Source organism: Pongo abelii, chromosome 13 (assembly GCF_028885655.2).
Source record: "Pongo abelii isolate AG06213 chromosome 13, NHGRI_mPonAbe1-v2.0_pri, whole genome shotgun sequence".
Lineage (NCBI taxonomy): Eukaryota > Metazoa > Chordata > Mammalia > Primates > Hominidae > Pongo > Pongo abelii.
In genome coordinates, this window is record NC_071998.2 from 86,542,557 (window position 1) to 86,558,891 (window position 16,335).

General features: G+C 42.0%; 1 protein-coding gene and 1 long non-coding RNA gene across 2 annotated transcripts; both read right to left on the reverse strand.

The window, feature by feature from the left end:
* Positions 1–1,306: 1,306 nt before the first annotated feature.
* Positions 1,307–1,708, reverse strand: LOC100432035 (metallothionein-1E-like). The gene has a single exon (XM_054520285.2). It carries the CDS (start codon positions 1,693–1,695, stop codon positions 1,483–1,485), a length of 213 nt encoding a protein of 70 aa, XP_054376260.2. The 5' UTR covers positions 1,696–1,708; the 3' UTR covers positions 1,307–1,482.
* Positions 1,709–2,912: 1,204 nt separating this feature from the next.
* Positions 2,913–15,768, reverse strand: LOC134759758 (uncharacterized). Its single transcript, XR_010136474.1, has 3 exons — positions 15,662–15,768; positions 12,045–12,236; positions 2,913–4,400 (listed from the first exon to the last, which is right to left on the reverse strand). It is a non-coding gene; the product is annotated as an uncharacterized LOC134759758 (long non-coding RNA).
* Positions 15,769–16,335: the final 567 nt, after the last annotated feature.

Here is a 16,335-nt window from a genome sequence, read left to right on the forward strand (position 1 = left end):
CCTGGAGGCCGAGGGACCGTGAGCAATCTGCAGAAGCCACATGTCACGTCGGTAGCAGAGCGGGATGGTCACCTCATCTGTCAGGAGCCTCATGATGGGCTTGGCCCAGAAAAGCACTAGCTCAGGTGCCTTAGGAAGTCAGGGAGGGCTCCAGGTATAATGGGTTCATGTCTGCACAGAGACTGGACGGGGTGGTCAGTCATGAACCCCTGAAATGCCTACGGCATGAAGGGAACGACAATAGGCTGAAATGAGACTTTGTCCCATTTGGGACCTCAGGAAGCTGACTCTGAGATTTGCCTCCTGAAGTTTATTGAGGTATTCCCAGGATCAACATCTGTGAAGGAAGATAAAGAGGCAGGATGAGGCAGAGAGATGCTGAGCTGCAAGGCAGTCTCCACGAGGCCTCCCACAACCCCAGGGCAAGTCTGAAGTGGAAAGAGCCCTCAGAGGGCGGGGCTTTTGTACCCCTGCCCCATCACCCACTGGACACAGCTGTCCTGGGGAAGGGGCATGAACTTGGGAAAGTGGCTGTTTTGAGCTGAAGGCAAATCACAGAGAGGAATTCAGCTGAGAGCTGTGGACAGCCAACACTCGGTATAGCCAAGAGCATGAAGGCCTGAGCTGTCGGGGGACTCTGGGACACTGTTCAGCTGTACAAAAATACCTCCACCAATAGGCCAAGATGGGAGGTGTGGAACAAGACCCAAACCAGGGTCCTTTAACGGAATCTTTGGTGGAGAGATACATGGTTTTCCACATATTAATATTTCTGAAATTGAGATGCATTTTGCAATTCAGGTCAAAGTAGGCTTGTCAGCTGCAAAGCTGTTATTAAATTGATGGTGGGTTTTGGAACAGAAGATCTGAAAGTTGGGGAAACATCATGTTGAACTGACTGGCTGATAATGAGGCTGCGGTGGGGGATGTATGAGAGAGGTCTAGTCTTGCCAACGGCTTCAGGAGAGGGACTCCTGCCACACCACAGCAGGGAGGTAAGGGCTCCTCCCTCTTGCTTGCTTCAGAGCTACCTTCAATAATTTTTGCTTACCTGGTTTTAGTCTGAACTTCTGAAAACAAGTAAACAAATAAATGAGTACTGCCAACCTTAAGTATCTTCAGGGGATTGGTCTCAGGACCCCCATGGATGCTAAAAAGCAGCAGATGCTCAGGTCTCTTCCATAAAATGGGACAGTATGTACACATAGCCCACACACACTGTCCCATATGCTTTAAATCATCTCTAGATGACTTATAATACCTAAAACAATGTAAATGCTATGTAAATAGTTGTTAACACTGTATTTTTATTTGTATTACTTCATATTGTTGCATTATTTTTTAAGTCAAAAGTGTTTTACTGTCATTTACATATTTATAGAAAAAGGAATGTAGCAAATGGCTCAGGGTCGTATGAAAAAAAAAATCCAGGTTTGTACCCAAGTTGCTTCATTTACATCTGGGAGCAGGGCTGTCCCCACATCAGGCACAGCAGCTGCACTTCTCTGTTGCCCCTTTGCAGATGCAGCCCTGGGCACACTTGGCACAGCCCACAGGGCAGCAGGAGCAGATCTTCTTGCAGGAGGTGCATTTGCACTCTTTGCATTTGCAGGAGCCAGCACAGGCGCAGGAGCCGCCAGTGGTGCAGGAGCCGTTGGGGTCCATTTCGAGCCAAGGAGACGTTGGAGTTCCCATGGGAAAGGTGAAGAGGCAGTCAGGCAACTGGAAGGTGTCATATGGTTGCATTATTATTTTTTATTTTCATTTTTGAATAATTTTGATCTGAGGTTTGTTGAATCCGTGTATGTGGAACCCTTGGACATGGAGGCCCAAATGTCATGACAAATTGTGGTACCTGTGGTGTGTGACTCCAGGGCCACTTTAATTAATAAACTACATTAGTAAACAGCTTTGGGTCTTTTTCAAACTGCCCTAGAAATCTCCTTAGAGGGTTCAACTCTGTTACTGGAAAAGACTAATGTGGCCTGGTAGATAGAATTTAAAGTCCACATAATTTTTAAGCAATTTTTTTTCCTGGCATTCACATGTTCACGATTCTAAGTAATGTATGCACCCTGACCTCTTCTGATTCATCTGTTTCAACTACTAACTTCACATGATGGTCAAGGAGCCATCCCTCAGCCCTCCTTCAGCAGTCCTTCCATATAATTATATTGCAAATTGTAGGATTAAATAACACATAGCGTTTACATTATCCTGCCTGTGTACATATTACTCCCAGCCGAGCACTGTAGGGTACTGTGACCATGCCCCTGTCCTTACTGCCCCCTGCCCCCCGCCCATGTTAATGATTGCTTTTCTTTCTTTTTCCTTAGTTTTCTTTCTCACACCTTTTAATAACTTCCTGGTATAACTTCCCACAACTTCCTCCAGCTTCCTCATGAAGTCATCCATCTGGGCCACTATTTTCTTGCAGACGTCCCTGCTGGAGCCCTCCACTCTCCTTCTCGGTCCTTCTAGGACTTCTTTTATGGCCATCCTTGGGACTGCCTTCCTTTCTCTGGGACTGCATTCTCTACTTTCTAGGTCTTCTATCTTCTCAGGACAGGAATGGAAAGGAGGCAGGGCAAAGAACAGATACACACACACGCACACATGTATATACACACACATATAGATCACACTACTGAGGTATCATTTACTTACAGTGAAATGCACAGGTCTTAATTGTAGAGTTCCATGGGGTTTGACAAATTAATATCTTGAGGAAGATACGGAGCATTTCTATCCCCTAGAAAGTTTCCCTGTACCCCTTCCCAGTTAATCCCACCTCATACTCCCAAAGCAACCACTGATCTGATCTCAATTACATATATTAGATTTGTCCTGACAATGATAGAACTTCATATAAATGGAATTACATAGAGGATATGTTGTGGGAGGGTCTGGCATTTTTCACTCAGCACAATATTTTCTAACACCCATCCTTACTGCTGCATATCATTTGTTCCTTTTAGTGCCAGAGCAACTGTATTTTATAAATGCCTGTCTTAGTCAGTGCAAGATGACACAAAAAGAATACCATAGACTGGGTGGCCTAAACAACGAACATTTATTTTCTCATCATATTAGGAACTAGGGTCATAACATATGAATTTTAGGGAGACACATAAGTACAGTCCATAGCATTCTACCCATGGCCCCCCAAAATTCACGTCCTTCTCATGTGCCAAATACACATGGTCCTCAACATATGATGGTTCAACTTACAATTTTTAAATTTTGCGATGGGTCTATCAGGAAATAAATAACCGCATTGTAAGTTGAAAAGCATCTTCTGATTTTTTGACTTTACTATGGGTTTATCAGGGTACTGAATGCATTTTTACTTATTTTTTTTTACTTACAATGGGTTTATTGGGACATAACCCCATTCTAAGTCAAGGAGCATCTGTACATTCATTCCATCCCCCAAAGTCTTAACTCATTCCAGCAACAACGCTAATGTCTAAAGTCCAAAGTCTTTTCTAAATATCATCTAAATTAGGTACAGTGAGACTCGAGGTATGATTCATCCTGGGGCAAAATTCCTCTCCAGCTGCGAATCTGTGAAACCAAACAAGTTGTATGCTTCCAAAATACATTGGTGGGACAGGCATAGGACAGGCATTCCCATTCCAAAAGCAAGAAACAGAGAAGGAAGGGGTGACCCAGTCCCAAGCAAGTCCAAACTACAAAGTAAACTCCATGAAATCTTAAGGCTTGGGAGTAATCCTTGGTTTGATGCCCTGCCTTCCAGAGCCACTAGGGTAAAGGTCCCACCCCAGCAGCTCTCCTGGCCAGAAGTTGCACCCCTAGCTTCTCTGCCAGGCAAAGATTGTGCCTCCACATCTTCGGCTGGAAGCTGTCTGGACTATTGAAACCAAGGCAATGGTCCTTCAAATTGGAGGCAGAGGACCTCCAAATTGCCTCGGGGCCCTTCATCCCTTTTACTAGAGGATAGCACAAAGTCACCACCTTCTTCATTTCATCCCATGTTGTTTTTTTTAGTCCCATGTTGTTTTTTTTAGTCCCAGCTAGCAGTGTCTCTGCAGGTGTAATCCCATCTGTATTCCTGGCCTCTGTTGAAATGGCTGATTAAGTTCATGGTACACAGCCACACTAATCTCTTTATGAAATGGTTGGTCCACCACACCCGTAGTGTTCTCTTCAGTACACACTTTCTCATTTTTTTCATATGAACAGACAGAAAATTTTCCAAATCTTTAAACTCTGGTTCCTTTTTGCTTAACAATTCCTTTTTCAATTCATTTCTCTCTTCTTGCATTTTACTACAGGCAACTGGGAGGAACCAAGTCACTTCTTCAACATTTTGCTTAGAAATCTCCTCAGTAAAATATCCAGTTTCATCCCTGGCAAGTACTACCTTCCACAAAACACTAGGACACAAACACAATTCAGCCAAGTTATTTGCCACTGTATAATAAGGATGGCCTTTCCACCGTCATCCAATAACACTCCTCATTTATGTCTGAGACCACATCAGAAAGGCTTTTATCTCCATATTTCCATCAACATTCTGTTCATAATTACTTATGTATTCTTTAAGGGCCAGTTCATAATGATACAAGGCTAGATTCACAATAAAAATAAATTTAAATTTGTATGTACCTAATAGTATAACCTCAATATATTAAACAAAAAGTGACACCTAAAATAAGAAATAGATAAACCCATAACCACAGGGGAAATTTTAAAACGCTTTGCTCAGTAGTTGAAAGAAAAATTGTTGATATAGAAGATTTGAGTATGATTAACAAGCCTAAACTAAATGATGTGTAGATCCTGTTCCCAACAGTTGCACAATACACACTATTTTCAAGCAAACAAGTAATATACAAAAATTCACAATATATTGGAGGTAAAAAGCAAGTCTCGATAAATTTTACAGAGGAATGTTCTCTGATCACAATGAAATTATGTCAGAAATCAATTATTAAAAGTAAAATCAGTAATTAAAAGGAAACATTTCCACTTGGTTGAAAATTATGTAAGACAACCCTAAATATACTATGGGTCAAATAAGAAATCACAATGAAATTTGGAAAATACTTAACTACTAAAATGAAATAATACATATTAAGACATATGAAATATAAAACATAGAATAGCTGTAATCCCAGCACTTTGGGAGGCTGAGGCAGGAGGACTGCTTAAGCCCCCAAGACGAACCTGGGCAACAAGGCAAGACCTCATCTTTCAAAAACATTAAAAAAAATTAGCTGGGCCTGGTGGTGTGCACCTGTGGTCTCAGCTACTTGGGAGGCTGAGACCAGGAGGTCAAGGCTGCAGTGAGCCATGATTGTACCACTATACTCCAGCCTGGGCAACAGAGTGAGACTCTGTCAAAAAAAAAAAATGTATTAGGAAAAAGCCTGAAAATCAACAATTCAAATTTCCATCTCAATAACTGGAAAAAGAAACAGCAAAATAAACACAAAGAGGACGGAAAGAAAATAATAAATATAGGAGCAGAAGCTAGTGAAATACAAAGCAAACATATAAAATGAGGACCAACAAGGTCAAAAGTTGGTTCTTTAAAGAGATTAATAATTGACAAACTTCTGGTAGGACTAATCAAGAAAAAAGAGAGAAACCACAAATAACCCAAATTGGGAATCTTATAAAAAGGGAGACATCATTACAAATGCTATAGATATTTTAAAAGATCATAATATATTATTATGAACAACTTTATGCTAATACATTTGAAAGATTAGACAAAATGGAAAATTTTGTAGGAAAAAAAGTAACGTACCAATTTTGACTGAAGAAGAAATAAAAAAATCAGATTATTCTAGAATAGAACTGTCCAAGAGAAATATAACATGAGCCAAAGATGTAAGCCATTATGCATTTTTAAATTTTCTAGTAGCCACATTTTAAAAAGTAAAAGGAAATTATTGTAATTAATTTTAATAATATATTTTACTTAACCCGGGATATTCAAAATATCATTTCAACATTTAATCAATATAAAAATTATCAGCAAATATTCTTTTTTGGTACTAAACTTTCAAAATCTGATGTGTATTTTACATTCACAACATGTCTCAATTTGAACTAGCTGCACTCTGCACTTCCAGGGCTCAATAAACACATGTAGAGAGTATCCACCATATTGGATAGCGTAGATTTAGACCAAGGTTGGAGAAGCTGCCTTACCAGATATCAGGATTTATTATTTTTAAAAAATTTTAATGTAATAATTAAAACAAGGTAGGTTTTACGCAGAGCAAGACAGAAACACCAATGGCTGTCTCATTAATAATCAGGAAATGCAACTTAACACCACTCTGAATAACCCTATATGCCCATTGGATTTCCAGAATTGGAAACTTCTGATAATGCCAAGTGTTGGTAAGAATACAGAATGGTGTTTTATTTATTTGCCTGGGAGGCAAACTTAAATGTTGATGTTTAGTTTATTGTTAAAACAAACAAACAGGCAAACTGTTCATTATTACAGAAACAATATTGCTACAGCGAAGAAAATTTCAAAAGATAGACAAGCAAAGCAAAACAAACCAACAAAACAAATCATATTTCTGCTAGTGAGAGATCGCCACTGTGAGGTGTGAGTATTTGTGTGTATATGTGTATGGGTGTGGTGTGTGTGTGTGTGTGTGTGTGTGTTTTGGAGAGAAGGAAAAATATGTTTGCTTTTCAGAAGCCTCAAAGATGCAGAGTGAATAGTCAGAGATGTTGAAAATACTTAAATAGTCAAGAAGGCTGCAAGATTTTAAATTAAATCTTAACATGTATCAAGAAGCGTTACCTGGAGTTGAATGTGAAAACAATGGGAATCTAGATGCTAAGAGATCTTTTTTATTTTATTTTATTTTATTTTTTGAGATGGAGTCTCCCTCTGTCACCCAGGCTGGAGTGCAGTGGCGCGATCTCGGCTCACTGCAAGCTCAGCCTCGCGGGCTCACACCATTCTCCTGCCTCAGCCTCTCGTGTAGCTGGGACTACAGGTGCCCACCACCACACCCGGCTAATTTTTTGTATTTTTAGTAGAGACGGGGTTTCACCGTGTTAACCAGGATGGTCTCGATCTCCTGACCTCGTGATCTGCCTGCCTCGGCCTCCCAAAGTGCTGGGATTACAGGCGTGAGCCACCACGCCTCGCCGAGATCAGAATTTTAAAGACTGCTTGCTACATAATGCTCATTAACTTCCATAAAGAAAATCCTTTCTTTTTGGTAGTTCACAGGTTATTTTGTGTATGTAATTTGTTTCTTTGAGAAAAACAGTATTTGGAAAATGCATAAACATATAAAGAATATAAAAGCCACTCAACTCCCATAACCGTATCATTTTGGTATATTTCCTTTTATATGTGTGTGTGTGTGTGTGTGTTTAAAATTGTGTGCTTAAGATAATTTTGGAAACAGTAACACACATGCACTGAAAACATATTGAAAAATACAGAGAAATATTTTAAAAATAAAAATCATCCATAAGGTCAATGACCAGCGGAGCTTTCCCAGCTTTTTTTTTTTTTTTTTTTTTTTTTTTTGAGACGGAGTCTCATTCTGTCACCCAGGCTGGAGTGCAGTGGCGCGATCTCGGCTCACCGCAAGCTCCGCCTCCCGAGTTCACGCCATTCTCCTGCCTCAGCCTCCCGAGTAGCTGGGACTATAGGCACCCGCCACCACGTCCGGCTAATTTTTTTGTATTTTTATTAGAGACGGGGTTTCACCGTGTTAGCCAAGATGGTCTCCGTCTCCTGACCTTGTGATCTGCCCGCCTCGGCCTCCCACAGTGCTGGGATTACAGGCGTGAGCCACCGCACCCGGCCGCCTCCCCAGCTTTAATCATCGTGTTTCTTTATAAACTTTTATATAACCCAAGCAAGGCAGCTTTGTACCTGTACATTGAAGGTGAGGGGTACTGAAGTGTTTCTCCCCTTCAATGAAGCTAGGGAATCACACAGGGTCTCCCTCACGCAGCCAAGGAAGCAGGAGGCGCATAGCACGAGTCTGCAGTCGTATGTATAATTCAAGGGGATGTTGGTAAATGCATCACGGGTAAAGAAAAATTACAAGATCTACGGAGCCAAGCATGATGGATTGCTTCAAAGCAGGCTGCTTACCAAGAGCGGCCTGTATCATGCTGTGCATGACAATCTGTGTAAGAAAATCACAGGTTGGTAATCCAGAGGCTGTGTTTACATGCACACACACATCTTCAATCCCTTGGATGAACATCTGATTTGTGTTACTCTCTTTGAGTTTCAGAATTTCCATCTGGAATGTTACCTCACCAAACCAAACTACCTTAGGTCTAGTTAGTTTGAAGTCTGATTTTTTTTCCATTACTAGAAGGCAATCTTGGAATAAAGTCTTTAAAAATATTGTAGTCTTTCTGCAGATGTATTTATCTCTTTCCATCAAAACAACCTACTAAAGTTTACAATAAATTCTTAAGAAGAAATGAATAGATGAACTTCAAAACTCTATCAGTGTTTATGTACTCTATGGAAAGTGTTCCATTTTAAGTCAATTAGAAAGCAGATTTTTTTTTCCAGGTCTGTGAAACTGTGGTGGTGCCTATGATGTGTCAAAACAGAGAAATGAAAATGGAAATGAAATCAGATGTGGGTGCTTTACCATAGCAATGGCAGTGATACATAAAAATCACAAGTTGCTTCAATGTTAGCAAAAATCTAAAGTTGCAGACAAAATATATAGATGCAAACAATAAATTGGATTTTCAAATTTTCATTCAATTGCTTGAGTGTTGTATAGGCACAGAATTAAAACAGAAATTGGAGGTAGAAAGGAACCGATATTCCAGCTACCTCAGAGCAGGATCTGTGTCAGATTCATTTTCTCTCTCTCTCTCTTTTTTTTTTTTTTTTTTTTTGATGGAGTTTTGCTCTTGTTGCCCAGGCTAGAGTGCAATGGCATGATCTTGGCTCACCACAACCTCTGCCTTCCAGGTTCAAGCGATTCTCCTGCCTCAGCCGCCTGAGTAGCTGGGATTACAGGCATGCACCAGCACGCCCAGCTAATTTTGTATTTTTAGTAGAGATGGGGTTTCTCCATGTTGATTAGGCTGGTTTCGAACTCCCGACCTCAGGTGATCCACCCGCCTCGGCCTCCCAAAGTGCTGGAATTACAGGCGTGAGCCACTGCACCCGGCCAGATTCGTTTTCTTATCACCATATTCCTCAGAACAGTCCCTGGAGCTTGTGTTCAAAATGTTTGTTGACTGACTGAATGAATGACCTAGTGTATGAGCGTGTGGAGTTGTAGCCTGTGCGCTTTGCTGAGTCAATGATTTTACTGTGCTGGTTCTCAAAAAAAAAGGCTTTACAATATAAAATCAAAGTAAAATAAAATTAATTAATAAATCAACAACTTTACTCATGGATCTCTGCTAGGCACTGTGGTAAACAGAAAGATGAGTAAATCTTTAATAAGTGGGACACATTGGGATGGGATGAAGTAACATTTGAAGATTAAATGCATTTGTGAATACTGAGGCCACAGGAACACTGAATAGCTTTTAATTGAGGACTTGTCCTATTCTATTGTACATCAAAATTAAAAACAGCTTCAAAATGCTCTTATTTTGACACATTCCCCTCCCTCTCCTTCTGTCACAGCCATCAAAGGCCAAGCATCTCTGCCTAATTGGCATATGTTGAGGTCAGGCTGACAGGAACAGCTGGATGAGACTTAACCTGTAGTTTTGGTTGGATCAATTCACCAACTCCACTGACCCAGAATTGTAGGTATGGCATTTACCACTCACCATATTAATCAATCTGACTGGATATTAAAACCATGCTTTACTTACTGGGGCACACAGACTTAGACTAAGGGGCTAGATCTCACTTGAAGTGGAGTAAAGTGAAAAGCTCACCTCCTGGGTCAACATGAAACTGAAAAAATCAATGACTTTGATAGTAAAAAGTAAAACCAGAAGAGTTTTGATGGCTGGGAGATACTGGTGGCTGCCTAAATCCAAATCTCTCTTCTACATCCACCCTCAAAATATAAAATCACCAATGAGTGTCAATAAAACCACACATGGGCTGAGCTGGGAGGACTGCTTGAGGCCAAGAGTTCGAGATTAGCCTGGACAACATAGTGAGACCCCGTTTCTAAAAAAAGAAAGAAAGAAAATTAGCTGGGTGTGGTGGCATGCACCTTTAGTCCCAGCTACTTGGGAGGCTGAGGCAGAATGGTTTGAGCCCAGGAGTTCAAGGCTGTAGTGAGCTATGATTGCACCACTGCACTCCAGCCTGGGTGACAGAGTGAGACCCTGTCTCTTAAAAAAAAAAAAACAAAAACACCCCCAAAACTACACATGAATCATGCCTTTAGCATTATTAGTGGCAGAGAATACCATGATCTTCAAATTACTTGTAGATAGAGAAATAAATACCAAATCCCAGGAGAGTCCTACCATCCACCTACAAGTCTGTGGATGCTGAGAGTATGGAGAAGGGGCTTTCAGAGGCCCATAAAAAATGAGACAGGGAAGTAGAAGACACAGATGAAGCACAGGCAAATTCACCCCGGAAAAGCCCAACAGTAAGTGTCTAAGTATTGAACACATGTCTGGGACACAGTAGTGGAAAGCCACAGTTACAGGATGGGGGCTTGCAGTGAACGGCACTGGAAACCACAGCCATGAAGAAGCAGTGCTGCTGGGAAAGAACAGAGAAGGGATTCGCCCTTGAAGATGCTGCCATGACGGAGAAGAAGGAAGTGAGACGGGCACATTAAAAGAGAAATAAAATGTGTGGTAAACATAATGGCTCACGAGGACTGGTTATTATCATCTCTTCCCAACTCTGTGTTCAGTGACACCCCATTGGTAGATTAAAATCAGCTGTAGTGGGAGTACACGTGTCATGGCAAATGCTACCAATAAGGCCACTTTTTCTTGGAGATCTGGCTGTTAAACGTTTACCAGCTGACCACTGCATCAGTCAGTCCCCTTTCTTTACCACCACCATCACCACCACAACTGCCAACAATATTTTCCATTAAATAAATTGCACTTCAATTAAACTATCTTAAGACGACACTCAACTAGGAACCCTCCTGACAAAACACCCAGAGATAGAAAAAAATCAAACTGACTTCCTATAAAGCAAATGTAAGAAGAAAACAGAAAGTGTTAATTGTAATGTTTGACTGATGAAAGTGTTTTCTAAAAAAACATTCATATCCCGGGCAACATAGTGATACCCCCATCTCTACAAAAAATTTTAAGAAATTAGCCAGGCATGGTGGTTCACACTCATGGTCCCAGCTACTCAGGAGGCTGAAGTAGGAGAATTGTGTGAGTCTGGGAGGTTGAGGTTGCAGTGAGCCATGTTTGTGCCACTGCACTCCAGCCTGGGTGACAGAGTGAGACCCTGCCTCAAAAGAAAAAAAAAAAAAAACAACTTTACACAACTCTCCAAACTCAATTAAATATCCTAAACCAAATACATGAAGATGGATTTTTTTAAAATGTTAGAATCATAATTTTTAGAAAACCAAGAATAGAAATAGACATAAAACGGGAAGAAATACCACACAAATTGACTAATCTCAAAAAAGATATCAAAAGAAAAAGACAGAATTATTTCAGAAATGAAGAACAAATTATAAGTCCCAATGGAAAATAGAATTCAACAAAAATTTAATAAGGGATACTGAAGAAAAGTAGACAAATGACCAAGAGATTTAAAATGAGGTAAAGAAGTTAAAGAGTCAGAGAGAAAGTGGTTGAAATGGAAGGCAGACAGAGAAGGTCCAACATATGAATAATTGTGCTCTCTAAAGAGGAAAGCAAAATATTGGAACAGAGCTAATATTTAAGTTTATATTGCAAGATAACTTTCTGGAAATGAGAAAAATATTCATTCTACATATAGAGCAAATTTACTGTGTAAATGAGAAAACTGACAACAGACAATTAACTCTAAGACATATCCTGGTAAAATGATTAGACTTTAAAGACAAAGGAAAGAAATCATCAGAGCCTCGAGGCAAAAAGATCCAGTTACTGACAGGAAAGAAAATCAGGCAGGGCATCAGGCTTCTCACAGCCTCAGAAAAGGTCAGGCAGGAGGGAAGCAGCATTTTCATGGACTCAAGGAAAGAAAGTGCCAGTCACAGATTTAATATCCATCCAAGCTATCCATGGAAGAGTGTGCTAATGCTCTTCCTGAAGAATACACTGGAGAGTAGACTTCATCCAACCTTAAGTGATCATAGAGGAAACTTCAGCAAAATAACCAGTACTTAATATGTTTAATTGCAGAGCCAGGAGTAAAACAAGGGAGAGAACGTGGGTGGAAAACATATAATGGTGATACGTTCTGGCAGAGAGGAAGAATACCAGTAAAAGTGGGAGGAGACAGGAACAGGAGGAGGGGGAAGGCTGAATAAGATCACTGCCAGTTGTAATATGTGGGAATCAGAAGACACCACTGATGGGTTAGATCATAAAAGATTAAGTAAAGAATAAAAGGAGTTAGGGAAACCATATCATAAGATACATGAATACAAAGGTAATAGCTAGAACAAAAATATTCTTAAATACCAAAAGAAACCTTAAAAATTAACATGAATGGCTGGGCATGTTGGCTAACGCCTGTAATCCCAGCACTTTGGGAGGCCAAGGCAGGTAGATCACCTGAGGTCAGGAGGTCGAGACCAGCCTGACCAACATACTGAAACCCCGTCTCTACTAAAAATACAAGAAAAATTCGCCAGGTGTGGTGGTGTGTGCCTGTTGTCCCAGCTACTTGGGAGGCTGAGGCAGGAGAATCACTTGAACCCAGGAGGCAGAGGTTGCAGTGAGCCGAGATGGCACCAATGCACTCCAGCCTGGGCAACAGAGCGAGACTCTGTCTCAAAAAAATTAATATGAATGACATACTAAATAGAGAAAGAAGCACAATAAATAGTATAAAATATACATCAAACTATAACATGAAGTAATATGATAGAGTCGAGATTAAACATGTCATATTAAATGTGCATAGACTTAATTGACCTATTTATGATAAGATTTTCAAATTGGTTCATATAGGGCCAGGGACGGTGGCTCATGCCTGTAATCCCAACACTTCGGGAGGCCGAGGTAGGTGGATCTCTTGAAGTCAGGAGTTCGAGACCAGCCTGGTCAACACGTCAAAACCCTGCCTCTACTAAAAATACAAGAATTAGCTGGGCGTGGTGGCACACACCTGTAATCCCAGCTACTCAGGAGGCTGAGGCCCAAGAATCGCTTGAACCTGGGAGGCAAAGTTTGCAGTGAGCTGAGATCATGCCACTGCACTTCAGCCTGGGCAACAGAGCAAGACTGTGTCTCAACAAAACAAAACAGAACAATTGGCTCATATAGCAAAACCGAAGTCTATGCTGTGATCAAAAGACACATCTAAAACATAGTGATTCAAAACGAGTAAAAAATAAGGAATAAAAACAAAAATTTACCAGGTTAATAGAAACAATAAGAATTCAGGGATTGTTATGACAGTTTAAGACAAAGTAGGATTTAAGCCAAAAAGCATTAAACAAGATGAAAGAGATTTAGTAAAGCTGAAACCATAGTTCGCAAAGGACTGGAACTTGTATTGGAGGAAAATGTTATAAAGAAAATTACTGGGGCAGTTGTCAAAATTGGAATATGGACAGTAGTTTAAATAAAAGTGTTATATCAAAACCAAATTTTCTAAATCAGAGAATAGCCTTGTCCTTAGAAAATACGGAATTATTAAGAAATAAAGGTATATAATGTATGCAACTCACTACTTGTTAAAAAAGTGGGAATCTGGGTAAAGAGCAAATAAGAGATCTGTGGATTGTGCTTGCAACTTTTTGGCAAGTGCGAAATTACTTCAAATTAAAAATAAAGTGGCAGGGCGCGGTGGCTCATGCCTGTAATCCCAGCACTTTGAGAGGCCGAGGCGGGTGGATCACGAGGTCAGGAGATGGAGATCATCCTGGCTAACACGGTGAAACCCCATCTCTACTAAAAATACAAAAAATTAGCCGGGCGCGGTGGCGGGCATTTGTAGTCCCAGGTACTCAGGAGGCTGAGGCAGGAGAATGGCGTGAACCCGGGAGGCAGAGCTTGCAGTGAACCGAGATCGTGCCACTGCACTCCAGCCTGGGCGACAGAGCGAGACTCTAGCTCAAAAAAAAAAAAAAAAAAAAAAAAAAAAAATTAAAAGTAAAAAGAAAAAGCAAACTGTACGCATTGTGAAAACTCATCAAATTTCCACTTATTTGTGCATTCTACTGTATGTACGTTTTACCTTAAAAAATCCATGAGCGGCCGCACGCGGTGCCTCACGCCTGTAATCCCAGCACTTTGGGAGGCCAAGGCGGGCGGATCACGAGGTCAGGAAATCGAGACCATCCTGGCTAACGTGGTGAAACCCCGTCTCTACTAAAAAATACCAAAAATTAGCCGGGTGTGGTGGCGGACGCCTGTAGTCCCAGCTACTCGGGAGGCTGAGGCAGGAGAATGGCGTGAACCTGGGAGGCGGAGCTTGCAGTGAGTGGAGATCGCACCACTCTACTCAAGCCTGGGCGACAGAGCGAGACTCCCTCTCAAAAAAAAAAAAAAAAAAGAAAAAAGAAAAAGAAAAAAATCCATGAGCGATAAATGAAGATTGAACTCTAGTTATCTAACTAGAGTTAGATAACTACATGCTGAAGTGTTTAAGATTGAAGAATACTGATGTTAGCAACTTGAAATTCTTAAAAATAAGACGACTTGGTGGATAGGTAAGATGGGGACAGACAGGTGGTCATATGCGTGATAAAAGCAAATATAGCAAAATATTAATTACAGAAAGTAGGTGGTGGTTATATGGGTATTAATTGCATAATTCTTTCAACTTTTTCCGTTTGTTCAAAAATTTTCATAAGAAGATGTTGGGGGAAGAAGAGGTAAGTCAGTGGTTTGAGTCAGTGGTTTGATGCTGTGCTGCCTTTATATTAATAAACAGCTGGGTGGCTGGCTAGATCTTCCACTTTCCAGCACTCTCTTTTTACTTGGCCTTGGTTAAACTTTAACAACCGGTCCTGTCCCAGGAAGAAGTCTTGGAAGCAACAGACCCACCCCCTGCATCTCACCCTGGGGCCCTGAGACTCTGTGGGTGAGCACATTTGTTACCTATCAGAACTGGCCCCCACAAATCTAGCTCCATGTCCCCATTTCTCTAAACTGGGAGTACATTAGTCCAGGGCCCTTCACACTTTGATTTGCTTCCTTGGAAACACAGGCGGCCCTGCCTGCACACACCTGTCCCCTGTCCCCGGATGCGGCCAGCCGAGCCCTCACTGCCACGGGGAGGTCTGCTTCGGGTTTATGTTTTAGGGTAAGAAAAAGGCCATTAAAATTCTCTCTGATGGTTGAGTCCCTGCTTGTGGGGGAGGGGGAGACGGAGCCAAGGGGAAGAAATTTGCTGGTAAGGAAAGCCCCACTTAAAAATTTTCCCTTTCTTTCTTTTTGTTTCTCCTTTTTTCCCCCTTGAAGCGGCTCTCCCTGGAGTCAAAGCATTTTACAAAAACAAACCACTCCAGAGCTTTCAAGTCTAGGGAAAGCTCAAGCAAAGTTAATTAACATGAAGGTTCTCACAAAAGTTAATTAACATGAAGGGACTCACAAAAGCTGTCTGCTGGCATCTGCTCGCCTGCCTGCCATGTGCAGCGGCCCCTTTGTGCCCGCGCACCCGGCCCGGCCCGGCCCTGCCTGCGCGGCGGCTGCGGCTCTGGGCGGCCCCGGCTCCCGGAGGCCTCTCCCCCGCGGCGGGGCGGGGCGCAGACACCTGGCTCCTGCGGGGCTCCTGCCCGGCTTCTGCCCTGGTTCCTGTCCTGGTTCCTGCCCAGGCTCCTGCCCGGGTTCCTGCCCCGGCTCCTGCCCCGGCTCCGGCCCGCGGCGAGAAGGTGCGGCCGGCACGAGGCAGCCGCGGGGAGAAGGAATAGAGCGAGCGAGAGGCGCCGGGCCAAGGGGCAGCCAGGAGCCAGACGAGGAAGGCAAGGGAGAAAGGACAATCACAAAATCTGTTTAACATGTGTCTCGTGCTCATCAAGGTTGTTTTTGACAGACTAACTTAAAAATACTGATACACGGCTCTGTGATACACATGCGCGGTGGCTCAGCCTGTAATCCCAGCACTTTGAGAGGCCGAGGCGGGCGGATCACTTGAGGTCCGGAGTTCGAGACCAGCCTGGCCAACATGGCGAAACCCCGTCTCTACTAAAAATACAAAAATTAGCCAGGCGTGGTGGTGCACGCCTGTAATCCCAGGTACCAGGGAGGCGGAGGCAGGAGAATGGC